This window comes from Rana temporaria, chromosome 1, assembly GCF_905171775.1.
Source record: "Rana temporaria chromosome 1, aRanTem1.1, whole genome shotgun sequence".
In the NCBI taxonomy this organism is placed as follows: Eukaryota; Metazoa; Chordata; class Amphibia; order Anura; family Ranidae; genus Rana; species Rana temporaria.
This window is the reverse complement of record NC_053489.1, coordinates 639,872,200-639,892,817: the sequence shown is the minus strand read 5'-3', so window position 1 is coordinate 639,892,817 and position 20,618 is coordinate 639,872,200. Positions and strand designations below refer to the sequence as shown.

At 45.8% G+C, this 20,618-nt stretch overlaps 1 protein-coding gene across 1 annotated transcript in view; it reads right to left on the bottom strand.

Annotated features, from left to right (window-relative positions):
- Positions 1-494: 494 nt before the first annotated feature.
- Positions 495-20,618, bottom strand: part of THNSL2 (threonine synthase like 2) — a 45,586-nt gene continuing 25,462 nt past the window's right edge. The window contains exons 5-9 of the mRNA XM_040335463.1: positions 16,144-16,374; positions 14,935-15,080; positions 5,692-5,817; positions 2,786-2,937; positions 495-810 (exon numbers count right to left, since the gene is read on the bottom strand). Of these exons, the coding sequence (XP_040191397.1) occupies positions 621-810; positions 2,786-2,937; positions 5,692-5,817; positions 14,935-15,080; positions 16,144-16,374 (845 nt within the window). The 3' untranslated portion in view covers positions 495-620. The remainder of the gene's footprint in view (positions 811-2,785; positions 2,938-5,691; positions 5,818-14,934; positions 15,081-16,143; positions 16,375-20,618) is intronic.

The following is a 20,618-nucleotide window of genomic DNA, read 5'->3' as shown; positions in this document are numbered from 1 at the left end:
TAGCGCTGCTATCCCGCCTGAAAAACTCCTTCACTGCAGACTCAATGTAAAAGCCAGAGGGCTTTCACACTGAGGCGATGCGCTGGCGGGAGACAAAAAAAATCTCCTGTCAGCAGCATCTTTGGAGAGGTGAGAGGAGCGGCATGTATACCGCTCCTTCACCGCTCCTTCCCATTGAAGACAATGGGAAACCGCGGCAATACCGCCTGCAATGCGCCTCTATAGAGGCGCATTGCGGGCGGTATTAACCCTTTATCGGCCGCTAGCGGGGGTTAATACTGCACCGCTAGCGGCTGATTCCCGTGGCAATCCCGGCGGTATAGCGAGGCTATTTTTAGCGGCGTTATACCGCCACCACGGCTCCCGCCCCAGTCTGAAAGGGGCCTAAGAGACACCAGAAGCTGGCAGATGGTTACTTTGTAATGGTAAAATTTTACACGTGTATTCATCCTTCTGTTTATGTCCCTGTACAGTACGTTAATTGACAAAATAGGCTTTATTATCCATTGTGTTTATTTTTCCTGTATAACTAATTTTTTTCCACATACTTCGAGGAAATTATGTTGTTCAATAAGTAGTTACATTTAGCAGAATAATAGATTCCCTTCCATTGTTCAGTCTTAGCTGTCAATGATTTGAATTTTTTCTCTGAGTATTTTTTCCCAGTCGTCTTCTCTCGTCACATGCAAATAGCTGCAATCTTTCTTCCACAAAGCCTGGATGTCAGCTGGGGGATCGGGGGTGAGATCGGCTTGGAGAATGACTTCTGGAAATTTAGCAGCTGAAGCCGGAGCCAGACAACATCGGGGCCTGTTGATGGAAAATGAAAATAAAAGGCCTTTAACCATTCACTGCCAGGGCCAATTTTGCATTGTATTTCATTTTTTTGCACGCAGACCTGAAAATGACTTAAAACCACCAAAACATCTTTTCTGAAAGCAGAAACGCTACGAAATCAATTATTTTTTATGTCACACGTTATTAGCGCAATCGTTTATAAAACACAACATTGCAGTAACATATAAATGAACCACTTCAGCGCTGAAAGATTTACCCCGCTTCCTGACCAGGCCATATTGTGCGATACGACACTGCGTTATTTCGTGTGACGCTGTACCCAAATAAAATTGAAGTCCTTTTTTCCCCACAAATAGAGCTTTCTTTTGGTAGTATTTGATCACCTCTGCGGTGTTTATATTTTTGCGCTATAAAGCTGACAATTTTGAAAAAAAAATATATATATTTTTTACTTTCTGCTATAATAAATATCCAATAAAAAAATTAATTTCTTCCTCAATTTAGGCTGAAATGTATTCTGCTACATATTTTTGATTGAAAAAAAAATCAAATAAGAGTATATTTATTGGTTTGCGAAAAAGATATAGGGGCAGATCCACAAAGAGAGTATGCCGGCGTATCTACTGATACGCCGGTGTACTTTCAAATTTCCTGCGTTGTATCTTTATTTTGAATCCTCAAAACAAGATACGACGGCATCTGGGTTAGATCCGACAGGCGTACGTCTTCGTACGCCTTCGGATCTAAGATGCAATTCTTCGGCGTCCGCTGGGTGGCGTTCCCGTCGTAATCCGCGTTGAGTATGTAAATTAGCTATTTCCGACGATCCACGAACGTACGAGCGGCCGTTGCATTCTTTTACGGCGTCTCTAGTCGGCTTTTTTCGGCGTATAGTTAAAGCTGCTATATGGTGGCGTACTCAATGTTAAGTATGGCCGTCGTTCCCGCGTATAATTTTAAAATTTTTATTTTGTTTGCATAAGTCGTCCGTGAATCGGGCTGGACGTAATTTACGTCCACGTCAAAACAATGACGTCCTTGCGACGTCATTTAGCGCAATGCACGGCGGGAAATTTAGGGACGGCGCATGCGCATGCGCAGTTCACATACGCTGCGCCCATGCAATTGTTTGTGGATCTGCCCCATAGTGTCTACAAACCAATGACATCCTTGCGGCGTACTTTGAAGCGATGCACACTGGGAAATTCCACGGACGGCACATGCGCTATTCGGGAAAAACGTCAATCACGTCGGGTCACAGTAGATTTACATAAAACACGCCCCCCTGATCCAAATTTGAATTAGGCGGGCTTACGCCGGCCGATTTACAATACGCCGCCGCAACTTACGGAGCAAGTGCTTTGAGAATACAGCACTTGCCGGTCTAAGTTGCGGAGGCATAACGTAAATCGGATACGTTACGCCGCCGCAAAGATACCTGGTTCTATGTGAATCTAGCCCATAGCGTCTACAAAATAGGGGATATAATTATGGCATTTTTATTATTATTATTTTTTACTAGTAATGGCGGCAATCTGCGATTTTTATCGGGACTGCGACATTATGGCGGACACATCAGACACTTTTGACACATTTTTGGGACCATTGACAATTATACAGCGATCAGTGCTATAAAAATGCACTGGTTTGTGTAAAAACATCACCGGCAGGGAAGGGGTTAACACTAGGGGGCGATCAAGGGGTTAAATGTGTTCCCTCATGTGTGTTTCTAACTGTAGGGGGAGGGGACTGACCTAAAGGAAATTACAGATCGTGATTCCTAGCTATTAGGAACTCACGATCTGTCTTTCCTCACAGAACAGAACAGGGATGTGTGTCTTTACTCCAGTTCTTTGGCTAGAATTATTGCCCTCGCTCTAATGCCGCGTACAGACGGTCTTTTTTTGTGATGAAAAAAAACGACAGTCTGCGGCATGGAAGTGGTTTTAATCTAATAACCATTATAAATGCTATAAATGTGAAATACTTGTTCTGTTTGCTGTCGGTTTGTTGGTAATGGTAAGACACCCCAACCGCAGAGTGGGGGCAGAGCTGGTAATGGTTCTCCTCCCAGCAATGTTTAATCGTCCTTATAATGTCTTCGTCCTTAACCGAGCAGGAGGTCATCACTCCCTGCAGCTGTGGAAGATTGGAACATGATACAAAATTTCAGTGAAGAGAAACAACTGGTCGCAGCAAACACGTTTGTTTCAAAATGAATGTTTTCTTTTTTTTTTAGCTTTGAAGCCCAACAAAAGGGATATTTGGAAATCTTCCCTTGCAGTGGGGGTGCGCTTGCACTGTAAAGGGTTATCTGCTCATTTAGTCCAGGCAGGGGTGGACTGGGCTAAAGGGCAACTGCCCCCCCCCCAGGACACTCTGATGCCCTGTAAAAAGGCTGCACCGCTTCCTTCACATACATACCTTAAAGAGGAAGTAAACCCTGATGGGTTTTACTTCCTCTTTGTTCCCCTGCAAAGGTAAAGCATAATGGGCTGGTATGCATCGCACAGTAGCCCATTATGTGTCACTTACCTGAAACCAAAGCCAGCTCTGTGACTGGCTGGAGTCGCGTGATGTCACTCCCACGCACGGGAGCCACCAGTCAGGGCATAACCCCATCTAGAAATGGCACAGCGTGCCATTTCTAGAGTGCGCATGCGTCAAATACACCGGCCCATGCACAGAAGACATTGCCGTGTGAGGCAATTGTAAATATCTCCTAAACCATGTAGGTTTAGGAGATATTTCCAGCACCTACAGGTCAGCCTTAATCTAGGCTTACCTGTAGGTGAAAGTGGTCTGTAAAGCTTTACAACCACTTTAAGGCCGCGTACACACGGTCGGACCAAACCGATGAGAATGAACCGAAGTTCAGTTTCATCGGACCAAACCGACCGTGTGTATAGCCCATCGGTCTGTTTTCCTTCGGTCCAAAATTTTAAAACATGCTTCAAAACCGAACCGATGGACCGCTGCCCGATCGGACCAAACCGATGGTTAGTACACAAAAGCATCGGTTCAAAACCCGCGCATGCTCAGAATCAAGTCGACGCATGCTTGGAAGCATTGAACTTCGTTTTTTTCAGCAGGTCGTGTGTTTTACGTCACCGCGTTCTGACCCGATCGGATTTTGAACTGATGGTGTGTACGCACATCAGACCATCAGGCCACTTCTGCGGTGAACCGATGAAAACGGTCCGTCGGACCATTCTCATCGGTTCGGTCCGACCGTGTGTACGAGGCCTAAGGCTTTCTGGTGAAGAAGAATAAAAAGTCTCCGCTAGTGTCCTCATGAGTGCAGGATGAGGACGAGGACAAGTTGACCTCCTGGCATTGATGGTGTATATACCCTGTCTAAGGAGAGGCTGGCTCCGTGCCTTACTGGAGGCTCTCCTCCCCCGGCGAGCCCCCAGATGGCCAGTTAGTCGGGTTTATCATGCGCTGTCCAACCCAACACACCTGGTGAGCAGAGAGTACCTGGAGCAGAGCTCCAGCCTGGGATGGGAGTCAGGAGGGAAGAGGGAGAGCGGTAGAGGGGCAAAGTTGCTGCACCATGGGCCTCTGGGTTGTATTTGCCTCCTGGGCTAAAAGTTGCCAGTCAGCCTCTGAGTCTAGGAGAGAGTAGAAGCACTTTAACTTACCTTATCCTCCGTTTCCCCTGACAGATGGCACTTCCCCATGCTCCAGTGGTGGACTGTCCCTTGGCATCATCACATCTATGTCAGGGCTATAGACCTTGTAATGGTCTTGAACATGTCAGGACCTTAGACTTCTGAAACATGGGGTAGAAGATGTAGCAGGGACCGGTCTAGTAGCATGGAAGAGTTGAGGATGGGGTAAGTAAACCTTTCTAGAACTAAACAAGCAATTAACCTGCAGGCACAGCGCCGACTGCAAGGGAGAATTTCTACGTTTCTCGGAGTTGAGCTTTAAAGTCCAACTCCACACACAAGAATCTTACCAGGTTTATATCAGTAGGCATGCCCTAGCCTCGTCTCCATTTATGGCAGGTTTCTTCAGCGTGTGATCAACAAGATCATTTACCTGTCCGAATAGTACAGCTCCTGCTGTGCTTTTTACGGAAGACTTTAGAAGGCCCCATTACTGAGGTCACGTCTCTGGCCTTCCTAACGCCAAGCCTTTTTTTGGCAATAATGGTAGATCAGAAAAGCCCCCCATCCGCAGTTCCTAACAACCACAACCCAGGGTTGTCGGGAAGAAGCCTTTGTCAACATAGGGACAAGGTGCTTTGGGGTGGGGGTGCCCCAAAGCACCCCCCCATGTTGAGTTTACGTGACCCAGTATGGTTCAGGAGGAGGTGGGAGGCGCTCGCTCGTCCCCCCCCCCTTTTCTGACCTGACGGGGCCACACAGCCCACACTAGTGTGTACTGAACCTAACACTCTCTGCACTGTGTATAGCAGATAATCAGCTCGTTCAATTAAACTTTCATATCTGGAAGCTGATTGGATTCTATGCAGAGCTGCACCAGATTATTCACGCTCCTGTTTTTATTAAATAACCCCCTGAGAGTCAAGACAAGCTAAAAACCAGAATGTTGGTAACCCAGCGGGGTTAATTTACTAAGGCAAATAGATTGTGCACTTTGGAAGTGCCGTTGCTCCAGAGCTTAGTAAATGAGGGAAAGCTTTGCTGAGTTCTATCATCCAAGTGTGCAAGTAAAAATTATGGGGTTTTTTTTGTTTGTTTTTTTGTCCTTGCATACGATTGGATATTCTTTGCAAAGTGAAGCTTTACCTCATTTACTAAGCTCTAGAACAACTGCAAAGTACACAGTCTAGTTGCCTTTAGTAAATCAACCCTAATATCTAATACTGAATCTATAGTAATTAAATAACAAAACAGTCCAATTAAAAAGCCTGTAATCTACCTTTTTGTGAAGCTCTGCTGGTAATCTGAGCTGTTTCTTAGCGTTGAATTCTTCCATCATGGCTTTAATTTTTCCACTGTCCCCATCAGCAAGTAGCCACAATATCCTTTCCATGTTGTAAGGCTCCTGTAAATGTAAAACATTAATTAACAGTGTCATACAAAAGGTGTTTGGCTTCTTTTGTTTCAGGATTAATCAGACTGAGTTTTAGCAGCAAGACCTACAGTAGGTGTAAAATATTAATTGCATTCTGCTATTTTTCCACTAGATGTCAGCACTGACCAGATTTTTAAATTCTAGGGGCCAGATTCACGTAGAGCATCGGATCTATAGATCCGCTCGTTCTACGTGAATTAAGATCCGCTCCCGTAAGTTTGGGAGGCAAGTGGCTAATTCACAGACAACTTACCTCCAAACTTGCGACGGCGGATCCTAAATCCCCCGGCGGAATTCAAATTCCGCGGCTAGGGGAGTGTACTATTTAAATCAGGCGCGTTCCCGCGCCGATTTAAATGCGCAGGCGCCGTCCGCGAAATTTCTCGGCGTGCATTGCTCCCACTGACGTCGCTAGGACATCAGTGGTTGCGACGCTTACGTAAACGACGTCCGTCCGTATTCGAGAACGACTTACGCAAACGACGTTAAAAAATTTAAATTCGACGAACGTCGGCTATACTTAACATTGGCTGCGCCTGATAAAAGAAGGGGTAAGTATACGACGGAAAACCGCTACGGAAACGACGTAAGAACACTGCGACGGGTCCGCGTACATTCGTGAATTTGCGTATCTCGCTGATTTACATATTATTCAGTGTAAATCAGCGGGAACGCCCCCGGCGCCATTTTTAAATTGAAAAAAAGATCCGACAGTGTAACACATTGTAACACTGTCAGATCTTAGCCCTATCTATGCGTAACTGATTCTATGAATCAGGCGCATAGATAGGACCAGTTTACGTCAGAGATACGATGGTGTATCTGTAGATACACCGTCGTATCTCTTTGTGAATCTGGCCCAAGGTATATGTTTAGCAGTTATATTGATCCAGCTTCGACCAATCTTAAAACGGAGCTCCGCCGATTTTAAATTTGTAATATACTGATACATATTTTTTAAATAAGGATACTTACCTGTCCAGTGTGCCCGCGATGTCGGCACTCGAAGCCAATCTATCCCGCGGCTCGTGGTCACGCTATCTTCGGTAAGGGAATCAGGAAGTAAAGCCTTGCGTGACTTTCACTGCGCGTTCCCACTGGTCCCTGCAGTCTTCTGGGACCTGTTTGTCTCCCAGAAGACATTGGGGGGGGTAGGAAAATGTGCCGGAAGTGGCGTAGATACCCGCGGGTGGCTCGGGTATCTATGCCCGGAAGTGGGAGCAAATTACCTGTATTACACAAGTATCTTCTCCCCCCTCCCCTCTGAAAAGTGCCCAATGTGACACCATAGGGGGGGAGGATTCCGAAAAGCGGAAGTTCCATTTTTGCATGGAACTCCGTTTTAAGCCTCGCCACACGATCGGATTTCCGTCGGACAATGCATAGGACTTTTGTGCGAAAGGCGTTGGCCGTGAACTTGGTATGCATACAGATGGCAAAACTTTGTCATCCAACAAATACGAAACTATGTGGTTTTTCAGCTCCTTAGCGCCACCATTTGGGCAACTTCTGATAATGTTGTGCTATGGTTAGCATTGCTTCTGAGCATGCGTGTTTGTATTTTTTTTTCCAAAGGACTTGAGTACACACGATCGGATAATCCGACAACACACATTTGTTGGCGGAGAATTTTAAAGCATGCTATCCCACATTCGTCCGCGGAAAATCCGACAACAATTGTCCGATGGAGCATACTGTACAAACGGTCTGATTTTCCGACAAAAGCCTGTCATCACACAATTCCCATCTGAAAATCCGATCGTGTGTACGAGGCTTTAGGCTGGCCATGCATTATACCATTTTCTTCTATAGATTTCGATTAGATTTACCAAAACCTAAATCTAAACACTTACAATTTGTATCCAATCAGGCCGGACCTTCTACTACATAGTTGAAGTTAAATCTAAAGAGAATTGAATAAGACAATTGTATAATATATGTCCAGCTTAAAGCCTCGTACACACGATCAGATTTTCCGACAGGAATTGTGTGATGGCAGGGTTTTGACGGAAAATCTGACCGTTTGTACGCTCTATCGGACAATTGTCGGAATTTCCGACAACAAATCTTGGATGGTATGCTTTAAAATTTTCCGACAACAAATGTGTGCCATCTGATTATCCGATCGTATGTCTGGTGGAAAAAAATCCAAAGTACAAACACGCATGCTCAGAAGCAATGCTAACCCTAGCACAACATTAGCAGAGGTTTCCCAAAGGGTGGCGCTAAAGAGCTGAAAAACCACGTTGTTTTGTATTTGTTGGCTGAGAAAGTTTTGCCATCTGTATGCAGAACAAGTTCATGGCCAATGCCCTACAGACAAAATTCAATGGCTTTGACAGAAATCCGATCGTGTGTATGAGGCTTAAAGCGGGGGTTCACCCTAAAAAACAATTATATAACATTACATCCAGCATACTAACGACATTTACAGTATGCAGGTCTTTTTTTTTTTCACCGTACATACCGTTATATATTGTGATTTTCTGATTCCTGCGGGGCTGGGCGTTCCTATCCCTAGGTTAGATGATTGACGTCTGGTGAAACAGTTCCCATGTCGCACAAGGCGCGTCACCAGATTTTCGTAAATAGCCGAGCTGCGAGTCGGCGCTATACGGCAGCGCCGGCTATTTACGGAAATCTGGTGACGCGCCTTATGCGCCATGGGAACTGTTTCACCAGACGTCAATCATCTAACCCAGGGATAGGAACGCCCAGTCCCGCAGGAATCAGAACCCGGAAGCCGGGGAGAAAATCACAATATAACGGTATGTACGGCAAAAAAAAAAAAAAAAAGACCTGCATACTGTACATGTTGTTAGTATCCTGGATGTAATGTTAGAATTTTTTTTTAGGGTGAACCCCCGCTTTAAGTATATACCGTATTTATCGGTGTATACCGCGCACTATTTTGCCCTGAAAATCAGGGCAAAATCGTGGGTGCGCGATATACGCCGATACCCGCTTTCCCGCCACGAGTTTGAATATACCGAGCGCAGTACACTCGTGTATCTTCGGGCAGTCTCGGCGCCTCTCGCACTGACGTCCTGAGCGTACAGGACGTCAGCGCGACAGTTGCCGAGCCTGCCCGACGATACACGAGTGTACTGCGCTCGGTATATGTCGGCGCAGTATTCAAACTCGGCGCGGGAAACGAGCGGGGAGGACGCCGCAGAAGGACGCCGGACCCGCCGAAGAGGACACCAGACCCGCCGAAGAGGACACCCGACCCGCCGAAGAGGACACCCGACCCTCCGAAGAGGACACCCGACCCGCCGAAGACGGACGCCGGACCCCCCGAAGAGGACACCCGAAGCTGCAGAAGGACGCCGGACCCGACGATGCTGCCGATGGACGCCGCGCAAGACACCAAAACTGTAAGTACAAAAAAAACAAAAAAACTTTTTTTCCACAGGATTGGGGGCCACTTTAGGGGTGCGCGGTATACGCGGGAGCGCATTATACCACAATAAATACGGTATGTGCCATCCCTGGAAGATCCCCCTTGAAGTTGGAAATCATCGTAGTAGATTGCCACTAGCTTCGGGGTCCCATGCCGAGAAGTTGAAGGGATGTGTTTGCACAGGTAGAAGTCATATGTGGTAGTTCACACATATGAGTGGATGATTAATTATTATTTGTGTCTTTACAACTAGCACAGGACACTTTAGAATTTGCACTAGATAGGTTTTAAGGGGGTAGTTACATATAAAATATAAAGATATTTCTAGCGCTGTCTACCCAATCCACCCTCAATACAATAGATTAGCCCCGGTTCATACCGATGCGATGTGGGAAACGCAGCCTATCCTGTGTGCGCTTTATAACAATTGTATTGTGTTTATGCAATCTGCTGCGGGTGTCAAAATCTAACGACACCCCAAAAGCAGCTCACAAAATTCAGTGCGTTTGCCTGAACCGAATCGCATGCGTTGGAACACCCATGCGGTCTAGTTCCAGTGTGTACAACAAATAAAGCTGTCCTCACCTCTTTCATGCGGATGCAGTGCGATTTCAGCTATTCAAAATGAATGGGCTCAAATCGCACTGCACAGAATCACATTTGATTTGCACAGGAATGCGGTGCACGTCCTGTACGAATCACACGTGACAGTGTGAACTGGGGCTGAAAGTGTCCGAAAATCGTAACATTGAACTTTTCTTATTTGCTCCCTTTTTATCTGTTAAATATACCAATGAAAGCATTTTGTTATATCTGTTGGATAATATCACTTTATTCTGTCAATATTCAAGGCTGTCCTGTGCATACTTCCTGTGTTATCCCAAGAAATTATCCATCCTAGTTCTTATCTTTGCACTACAGAATAATTAGGGCCAGATTCTCGTAGAATGGCCTAAAGTTGCGGCGGCGTAACGTATCTCATTTACGTTATGCCGCCGCAAGTTTTACAGGCAAGTGCTTGATTCACAAAGCACTTGCCTGTAAAGTTGCGGCGGCGTAACGTAAATCCCCCGGCGCAAGCTCGCCTAATTCAAATGATCCGGCTAGGGGGCGTGGATCATTTAAACTAGGCGCGTTCCCGCGCGCCGAACGAACTGCACATGCGCCGTCCCTAAAATTTCCCGACGTGCATTGCGCTAAATGACGTCGCAAGGACGTCATTGGTTTCGACGAGAACTTAAATGGCGTCCAGCCCTATTCACGGACGACTTACGCAAACTACGTAAATTTTCAAATTTGCGACACGGGAACGGCAGCCATACTTAACATTGACTGCGCCTCATATACCCAGGGGCAACTTTACGCGTCGCAAATCTAACGTAAATGACGTAAGCTCACTGCGTCGGCCGGGCGTAAGTTCGGGAATTCGCGTATCTCGCTCATTTGCATACTCGACAGGGAAAACGACGTCGGCGACACCTAGCGGCGAAAAAAAAAATGCATTTAAGATCCGACGGCGTAAGAGCCTTACGCCTGTCGGATCTAATGCTTATCTATGCGTAACTGATTCTATGAATCAGGCGCATAGATACGACGGGCGGACTCAGAGATACGCCGGCGTATCTCTTTTGAGAATCTGGCCCTTAGTGTCTATGTCAGCCATTCTTTCTCAGCCTAGGGTTCCTGCAGAGGTTGTTAGGAGTTCCTTGAGCTGTGGCTGATTGTCCTCCCTTCTGATGGTACCTTCATAACAGTGGCGGAACTACCAGGGTTGCAAAAGTAACACTTGCAACCGGGCCCTGGAGTTCCGCCACTGTGCCCACCAAGAGCCGGCACTGTTGCTCCATGGCTGCAGTTGGTAAGCAGAGAGTGTCTGTCCAGCTTGAGTACCAACAAACTCCCCCCCCCCCCCCCTGGAGTTGGATCTACTCCTTCTCCCCCCGCCCCTCTCCTCCTGTGTGTGCCCACAGCCCTGCCAACATTCCATTCCCCGGCAAAGCTGTTCTCAGAAAGGGGATGAGTCGGTGTAGGGAAAGCCCGGTAGCTGCAATTACATTGAGGGGTATATGCAGACTATAGGAGCCTCCTTACTTCTTGGGGTGAGTGAGCTCACCAGCCATGGTGACTAGGGTGTCCCCCCTCCCTCCCTTTTCTCTCCTGCCCTTAAGTACACAGATGTAAAGGGAGCTCTGTGGACTTTGATGTAAGGAGGGGGCTTTGGTGAGCAGATACCCCCTTACATCAGAGTTCCATTTTAGACTAGAGTCCACAGCTTTCCCCCTTCACATCAGAGCCCTACTTACTTTAGAGTTCCTCTTTACATTAAAGTCTTTAGAGCTCCACCTAACAGTGAAATTCTGCAGACTCTGATGTAAGGGGGGCTCTGCAGACTGAAAGTTCAGATGTAAAGGAGAACTGTGCAGGTTCAGATGTAAAGGGGAACTCTGCGAGCCTGCTGCAGAACATGTGAAGGGGTCCCACTGCAGGACCATATTAAAGGGCACTGTTAACCTCCCTGGCGGTATGATTCTGTCTGAAAAAAGGTGCTGAAAGCGGTACAATATTTTGGAAGGAAATTTGGCGTTTTATACTGTAGGCCTGTGATTTTTAGGAATAACTCACTTAAATCTGACCAAACAAGAATCTAATAGGCATCCCGGGTATGACATTTTTTTTAAAACAACATTTTAAATTATAATATAATAAATAATTATAAATAATTATAACAAGTAATAATATAATTAAAATAAAAATTATTCAATAATGTAATCAAATCAAAATCACTGAAATTTGCTCAGTTGCAGAATTGTCGCTGTCATTATTTATTTATTTTTTTATGACGAATTTCCCCACAAATCGCTATCGCACAATTCTGCAAGTGATTATAATTTATTATCGCTGTTTTTTAGCTGATCTAAAACCATTTTTGACATAAAGGGACACTTTTGCTTGCTATGGACAATCTACAGTTTTCAGGCAGAAAGAAAGGTTTTTATTATATAAAATGACATGCATGACACAGGACAGACCACTAGGGACAAGGGGGGGTGTGTATTTTTTTACATACAGTACTGTAATCTATAAGATTACAGTATGCTGTATGTAATGTGCTTGTTTACTTTTTTGAATTTGGCGCCGATCTCCGCTCCCGTGCGTCGTAACGTCGCAGGGAACGGAGATCGGCGGCACAGGAGGACGCTGTGTGAATCGAGCGAGGTCCCGCTCGCTCACACAGCGGGGATGCATCGCTGGATCCAGGACAAGGTAAGCCAGCGCACGCTGCAGGCTCTGCACATCTACCCCGAGCGTGACTCGGGGTTACCGATCGTAACAAGAGGAACATTCTTCCCACTGACCACCAATGGAAGAGGCATTTTCCTAATAGACCCAATCCACTATTATTACCAAGGGTTCTTAACCACTTAACGCCCGCTGCACGCCTATTTACGTCCACAGAATGGCATGTACAGGCAGATGGGCGTATATATACGTCCCTGCCTTCTAGCGGGTGGGGGGTCCGAACGGGACCCCCTCCGCTGCGTGCGGCGGGCGGCTTACTTCGGGGAGCGATCCAGGACGACGGCGCGGAGCTGAAGAACGGGGAGAGCCGTATGTAAACACGGCTTCCCCGTGCTTCACTGTGGCGGCGTATCGATCGAGTGATCCCTTTTATAGGGAGACTCGATCGATGATGTCAGTCCTACAGCCACACCCCCCTACAGTTGTAAACACACACTAGGTGAACCCTACCTCCTACAGCGCCCCCTGTGGTTAACTCCCAAACTGCAACTGTCATTTTCACAATAAACAATGCAATTTAAATGCATTTTTTGCTGTGAAAATGACAATGGTCCCAAAAATGTGTCAAAATTGTCCGAAGTGTCCGCCATAATGTCGCAGTCACGAAAAAAAATTCGATAAACACTTATTGCGATTTTTTTTACCAAAAATAGGTAGAAGAATACGTATCGGCCTAAACTGAGGAAAAATAAATTTTTATATATATATTTTTGGGGGATATTTATTATAGAAAAAAGTAAAAAATATTGCATTTTTTTCAAAACTGTCGCTCTATTTTTGTTTATAGCGCAAAAAATAAAAACCGCAGAGGTGATCACATACCACCAAAAGAAAGCTCTATTTGTGGGGAAAAAAGGACGCCAATTTTGTTTGGGAGCCACATCGCACGACGGCGCAATTGTCAGTTAAAGCGACGCAGTGCTGAATCGCAAAACCTGGCCTGGGCATTTAGCTGCCTAAAGGTCTGGGGCTTAAGTGGTTAAAAACCTAAAAAAAAATATTTCACTGATTTCTCTGGGAGTAAAAGGTTGACAAAAGCTGCTCTATAATGTAGAGATGAAGAGAGCAGGAGAGGTTGAATTGTTTAGTAAAAGACAACTGGGCAGGGCTGATACCACTCAGTCCACAAAGATGCCGAGTGTTGTCATCTCACAACAAGAATTAGGAGCTGGGAGCATTTCTGCAGATCAGCGGGTATTTATTGTACCTGCAGAGTCTTTAACAACTACTAGTTTGACAATTTCTCTGTTATACAACTCACATTCATTTTGTATAAATGTTTTAGATAGATAGAGCTTTATTTTTTGGGTATTTAATAAACAGTTTTTTTATATATCTTCTTAAACCTAAACTCCAGGCAGATATAAAAGATGCAAGTTAAAGTGTTTCTAAACCCACAACAGTAAAATTAAAATCAGTCTGTATATGAAGTATAGCATGCTTGTTATTCTCACTGTGGAACCTATAGGGTTAATCCTCCGCAATGTCTAAAAAGGATGTCTTCTCTGATCCTCCCCTTCTTTTACTGTCCCCAATCCATCGCCTGATAGAACAGAGCCTTGGGGGTACTCTGCACATGCTCAGTTTGGCGTGTATTGCTTTAGAGCTTTTTTTTTTTGGAGAGTGCATGTGATTAGCACAGGGCCAATCAGCAATGTCCAAACAGAGGGTCAGGGGTCCTGCAGCCTGTCCTGCAGGACAGTCAGAGGAGAAGGAAAACTCCTCCTGCAAGCTTTAACCAGACACTGATAGAAGTCACAAGACTGCTATGTACTGCTGATGAGAAAAGGTATTTAACAGTTTATATTTACTAAAATATTTTGCATTTCCATGTTCTGTGTACTGTGGGAGATCAGAGATTGTGAATGCAGGGTCCTGGGTTTAGTAACACTTTAATGCATCATTGTAATCAGAAACACATCCACAAATGCATTTTTTACTGAAAACACTATAGCAGGGATATGCAATTAGCGGACCTCCAGCTGTTGAAAAACTACAAGTCCCATCATGCTTTTGCCTCTGGGTGTCATGCTTGTGGCTGTCAGAGTCCTGCTATGCCTCATGGGAATTGTAGTTCTGCAACAGCTGGAGGTCCGCTAATTGCATATCCCTGCACTATAGGTACCTAAATCTGACTATATTAGCCTCCTGCATTCCTTGTACAGCAGAGCTCAGACCAAAGGTGGAAGAAGCAGCAAAGAAGGCAATCAGATGTGCTGTATTGCAAGGATCATACTGATAGGAGGAGAAAGCACAGTGACAGAGAGATGAGCTCATCCGTCTGCTGTTTCTCCTTTTGCTGTCAAATCACAGGGCGAGGTGGGGTAGAGACCAGTAAGTGTTATGGAAGTGGAGATAAATGTCAGCTCTATAACATTTAATACCTGGATATCCATTGCAGAAGCCAACGTCATCTCTGAATCTCCTAATGAAAAGTCTCCGTGTTGAACGGCTCTGTGAATGATATCATTTTTATTTACAGCAGCAACCAGCTGGATGGGCAGTCCCATCTTCTGAGCGATGACGCCCGCTGTGAGAGGAAACAGAACGGAAAAAAAGGTAAGTCTGTATAATAGTTCTGATTATCTCAGGTAACAATTAGAAAAAAAACTAAAAGATCTTCCCACTAAGAAAATAGGTGAGGACCAGTATCAGGGGTGAGACTATAATGTGACAGGACCATGTGAAGTCTAACTCATTCATGGGCGTCCGCTCCATAGGGCAAAGGGGGGAAATTGACCCCCCCTGGAAAATCGAGAAGGTGTTGAAGAGTCTCACGGCTGTGGGCTGTCTGAGCAGTCCCAGGCCGGATGTCACACAGACACAGCGAGCAGAGTGAAGCCGCCTCCCCTCCAGTGTTTATGTGTACACAGGGGGAGGGAACCTGCTGTGCCCATGCCGTGCTGATGGCTGATCTGAGGTACTGAATGGGATGGGGGAGGGGGGGTCCGTCTGTGCTGAAGGGGGGGGGGGGTTGTGCTGAATGGGGGTCCATCTGTGCTGAAGGGGGGGTCTGTGCTGAATGGGGGGATGTGACGAAGGGGGGTCCATCTGTGCTGAATGGAGGGGTTTGTGCAGAATGGGGGGGTCTGTGCTGAATGGGGGGGTCTGTGCTGAAGGGGGGGTTGTGCTGAAGGGGGGGTCTGTGCTGAAGGGGGGTCCATCTGTGCTGAAGGGGGGTCTGTACATTCTCTAGGCTATATTTATATGGGCATGGAGTGAAGCTGAATTATCTCAAGAGCAATTTCACACTGCCAGCTGGCCGCGTTATCGGTAAAGTGCCGCTTTACCATTGTTTTAGCTGCGCTATTTATCTGCTAGCAGGGTGCTTTTAACCCCGCTAGCCTTTAAAGAAAGGGTTAAATGCGACTGTGTATCGCCACTGCGGAAGCGCCCCCCCCCCCCCTGAAAACATTTCAGCGGACGCCCATGAACTCATTCCTTACCAGCATGGGCAATCCACAGACACTCTGGTGCCGGGGGCATAATGAGATAGAATGCAGCGCATATTTAAAAGATAACTGAAGCTGAAGATTTATTCTACTGTAAACTGTTGCTTCATATCATATTACATCATATTACCCATCTCATACCTGTAATATTCCCAGCTCCGCCTGTAGGTACAACTATCTCCACAGGGGGCAGTGTGTCTTCCTGTGATGCTGGGGCACATCGGAAGTACCCATAGATGAAATGGGCTATCTGGACCATCACTCGAGACCAGTTTACAGAGTTAATGCTCATTAAATTATGCTTGCTTGCAAAACTTGTGTCTGTGAAGAGTTTTCTTACAGGTACATCCAGCTCATCCGATGTTCCTTCAACTGCCAAGGGATAGGAGAAAATTTTGAGAAAATGTAATTTAGTGAGATTGTGCGCATGGAGGATGTACAATATCTCAAACAGTACATTTTTTCACCTATTAATCAGAGCATTTCCATCCTAATGAGATCTATTTTTGGGCATTGTTTTTAATTACTTTCAAAATGAATTTACATAGGTAGATTCACAAAGAGTTAGGCCGGCTTATCTACAGATAAGATGACCTAACTCTGAATCTAAGCCGACCTATGTTTAGGTGTATTCTCAAACAGAGATACACTTAAACATATCTAAGATAGGACGGCTTGCGCCGTCCTATCTTAGATTGCAATGTTTTTGCTGACCGCTAGATGGCGCTTCCATTGCGGCCGGCGTAGATTATGTAAATGAGGGGATACGCCGATTCACGAACGAATGCAAATGTACGCCAGGCCTACGCCGTCGCTTTACGTCGTTTCCGTAAGGGATAGGCCGCCTAAAGTTATTCCACCTATGAAGTGGAATAACAATGTTAAGTATGGCCGCCGTTCCCGCCGCGAGGTTTGAATTTTTTACGTCGTTTGCGCAAGTCGTCCGCGAATCGGGAGTTACGTCGTTTACGTCCACGTCGAAATCAATAGGCCCGTACGGCGTACTTAGTCGCAATGCGCCCTGGGAAATGTAGTCGCCCGGCGCATGCGCAGTGTAAAAAACCGTCAAAAAACGTGAGGTCAAGCCTCATTTCCATAATACACGCCCCCCTCCCAGTCATTTGAATTAGGCGCCCTTACGCCCGCTCGTTTTAGGCTACGCCGCCGAAAATTAGCAGGTAAGTGGTTTGAGAATCACTAATAGCCTAACTAATTTACGGCGGTGTAGCCTAAAAAGGCTAGGCTAGGCCGCCCTAAAGTTAGGCGCCCCTACGTGAATCTACCTAACAGTGTATAGTATAAATGCTTTTTATTATGTTCATGTCTAGGAAAATAAATATCTTCTAAATATTTGTAGAAATATGCTCTAACATGTTTTCCGGTTCAAATATTTTGTTGAAGATTGTACAATATAATACATATTGGTTATGCAAATTTTAAATTAAGTAGTTGTGTATATATATAACTTTTATCTTCTCTACAATTGTGTAAAAGGAAATATAAAACAAGTATAAGACAAAAACTTTTTGTCAAAAATAAATAAATATAATATATAAAAATAATATATGTATATATATATATATATATATATATATATATATATATATATATATATATATATATATATATATATATATATATAATGAAATAAGATAATTTAGGAAGTACCAATTGTGTACTTATAAATTATAGTATAATTTTAAACATGCAAAGGGTAAGATAAATCAGATTAAATAAACAATCTGTCAGGGGACAGTCGAGATCAGCTTATAGCATAACAGGGGCCAAGATCCGGCTAGGTGGCTTGGCGCATCCTGAAGTGAAGAGAAAGGTCATCAACTGTCTAGAATGCAGGTATGAAAAGCAAACAGAGGCCCGGATTCACAAAGACTTACGACGGCGTATCAGTAGATACGCCGTCGTAAGTCCGAATGCGGCGCCGTCGTATCTATAAGTGTATTCTCAATCTGAGATACGCTTATCTGTTGCTAAGATACGACTGGCGTAAGTCTCCTACGCCGTCGTATCTTAGCTGCATATTTACACTGGCCACTAGGGGCGTGTACGTTGATTTACGCCTAGAATATGCAAATGCCGTAGATACGCCGATTCACGAACGTACGTACGCCCGTCGCAATTAGTTACGCCGCTTACGTAAGACATACGCCGGCGTAAAGATAAAGCTGCTCTCTAGGTGGCGCAGTCCATGCAAGGTATGGACGTCGGAACAAGCGTATCTCTTTACGTCGTTTACGTAAGTCGTACGTGAATGGGGCTGTGCGTAGGTTACGTTCACGTCACAGGCATTTAGCCGGCGTATCTTAGGACGTAAATTCGACGTGATACTGAGCATGCGCGCGCATGCATCTACATGGGGTCACGCTTAATTTAAATACAACACGCCCACGACCTGCCTACTTTGAAATACGCGCGCTTACGCCGGCCCATTTACACTACGCCGCCGTAACTTAGGACGCAAGTGCTTTGTGAATACTGCACTTGCCTCTCTAAGTTGTGGCGGCGTGGCGTAAATAAGATACGCTACGCCCACACAAAGTTACGCCGTCCTACGTGAATCTGGGCCAGAATCCACAAGTGGTAGAATCATAAAAACTTGTATTGTTTGTGGTGTGAGTATATCTATTCAAGTAAATAGTAATGTATTATGTAAGACTGCATGATATTTGCTTAATTCATAGGGGAAAAAATAAATAAAAAATGGGGGGTAGAAATGGGGAATACTCTAGAGGGTGATGACAATGGCCCAGATTCAAGTAGAATCGCGCAATATTTGCGTGGGCAAAGAGCAAATTTTTTTCTCTGCGCCTACGCAAATATTGCGCTTTGCCCGCGATTCACGGAGCAGTTGCTCCGTAAATTGCGCGGGCAATATGCTAAGCAGCCGGGCGCAAGGCTGCCTAATGTAAATGATCCCGCCGGGGGCGGGAATCATTTAAATTAGGCGCGCTCCCGCGCCGAGCGAACAGCGCATGCTCCGTCGGGAAACTTTCCCGACGTGCATTGCGGCAAATGACGTCGCAAGGACGTCATTTGCTTGTAAGTGAACGTGAATGGCGTCCAGCGCCATTCACGGTTCACTTACGTAAATGACGTTAAATTTGAACGTCGCGAGCGGGAGGCGCAGCTATACTTTAGCATTGGCTGCGCCTGCTATAGCAGGAGCAACCTTATGCTAAAGGTGCCGTACGGAAACTCCGTACCTTGCGTGAGAAGGGCCCGCGCAACTTTTGTGAATCGGTGGTAGTATGCAATTTGTAGTATGCAAGTTATTCCACCTATGAAGTGGAATAACAATGTTAAGTATGGCCGCCGTTCCCGCCGCGAGGTTTGAATTTTTTACGTCGTTTGCGCAAGTCGTCCGCGAATCGGGAGTTACGTCGTTTACGTCCACGTCGAAATCAATAGGCCCGTACGGCGTACTTAGTCGCAATGCGCCCCCTGGGAAATGTAGTCGCCCGGCGCATGCGCAGTGTAAAAAAACGTCAAAAAACGTGAGGTCAAGCCTCATTTCCATAATACACGCCCCCCTCCCAGTCATTTGAATTAGGCGCCCTTACGCCCGCTCGTTTAAATTAGGCGCGCTCCCGCGCCGAGCGAACAGCGCATGCTCCGTCGGGAAACTTTCCCGACGTGCATTGCGGCAAATGACGTCGCAAGGACGTCATTTGCTTGTAAGTGAACGTGAATGGCGTCCAGCGCCATTCACGGTTCACTTACGTAAATGACGTTAAATTTGAACGTCGCGAGCGGGAGGCGCAGCTATACTTTAGCATTGGCTGCGCCTGCTATAGCAGGAGCAACCTTATTTGCTTGTAAGTGAACGTGAATGGCGTCCAGCGCCATTCACGGTTCACTTACGTAAATGACGTTAAATTTGAACGTCGCGAGCGGGAGGCGCAGCTATACTTTAGCATTGGCTGCGCCTGCTATAGCAGGAGCAACCTTATGCTAAAGGTGCCGTACGGAAACTCCGTACCTTGCGTGAGAAGGGCCCGCGCAACTTTTGTGAATCGGTGGTAGTATGCAATTTGCATACTACACGCCGATCACAAAGGCCGCGCCCCCTAGCGGCCAACGCAAGAATGCAGCCTGGGATGTGAAGGCATAAGGAGGCTTATGTTTGTCACATCCTCGGCTGCATTCGGTGTAACGAGGTTCCTGAATCAGGAGCACTCGTTACACCGGAGCAAGTAAGCACTTGCGCCGCGCAACCTATGGTTGCGCGGGCGCAAGTGCTTCTTGAATCTGGGCCAATAATGTGATTATATTGGAATAGGAGGTGATCTAAGGTTTGTATTTAAGTCAAAATTAATGTAAGGCCTTGCGTAAGTGATGATTTATCCATGGGCTCCATAATGTTTCGAATTTAGAAATGTTGTCCAGATAAATCGCTTCTGTTTTGGCGTGAATCAGAGCTGGTTCACACTGGGGCGACTTGGGATCCGACTTGAAGTCGCCTCAAGTCGTCCCAAGTTGCGCTGTCGAGAAAAACAATGCAAGTGAATAGGAGCGGTGTTAATACACACGACTCAAGGCGATCCGACTTCAAAAGAAGTTCCTGTACTACTTCAATCCGTCTTGTAGGCAATTTGTAC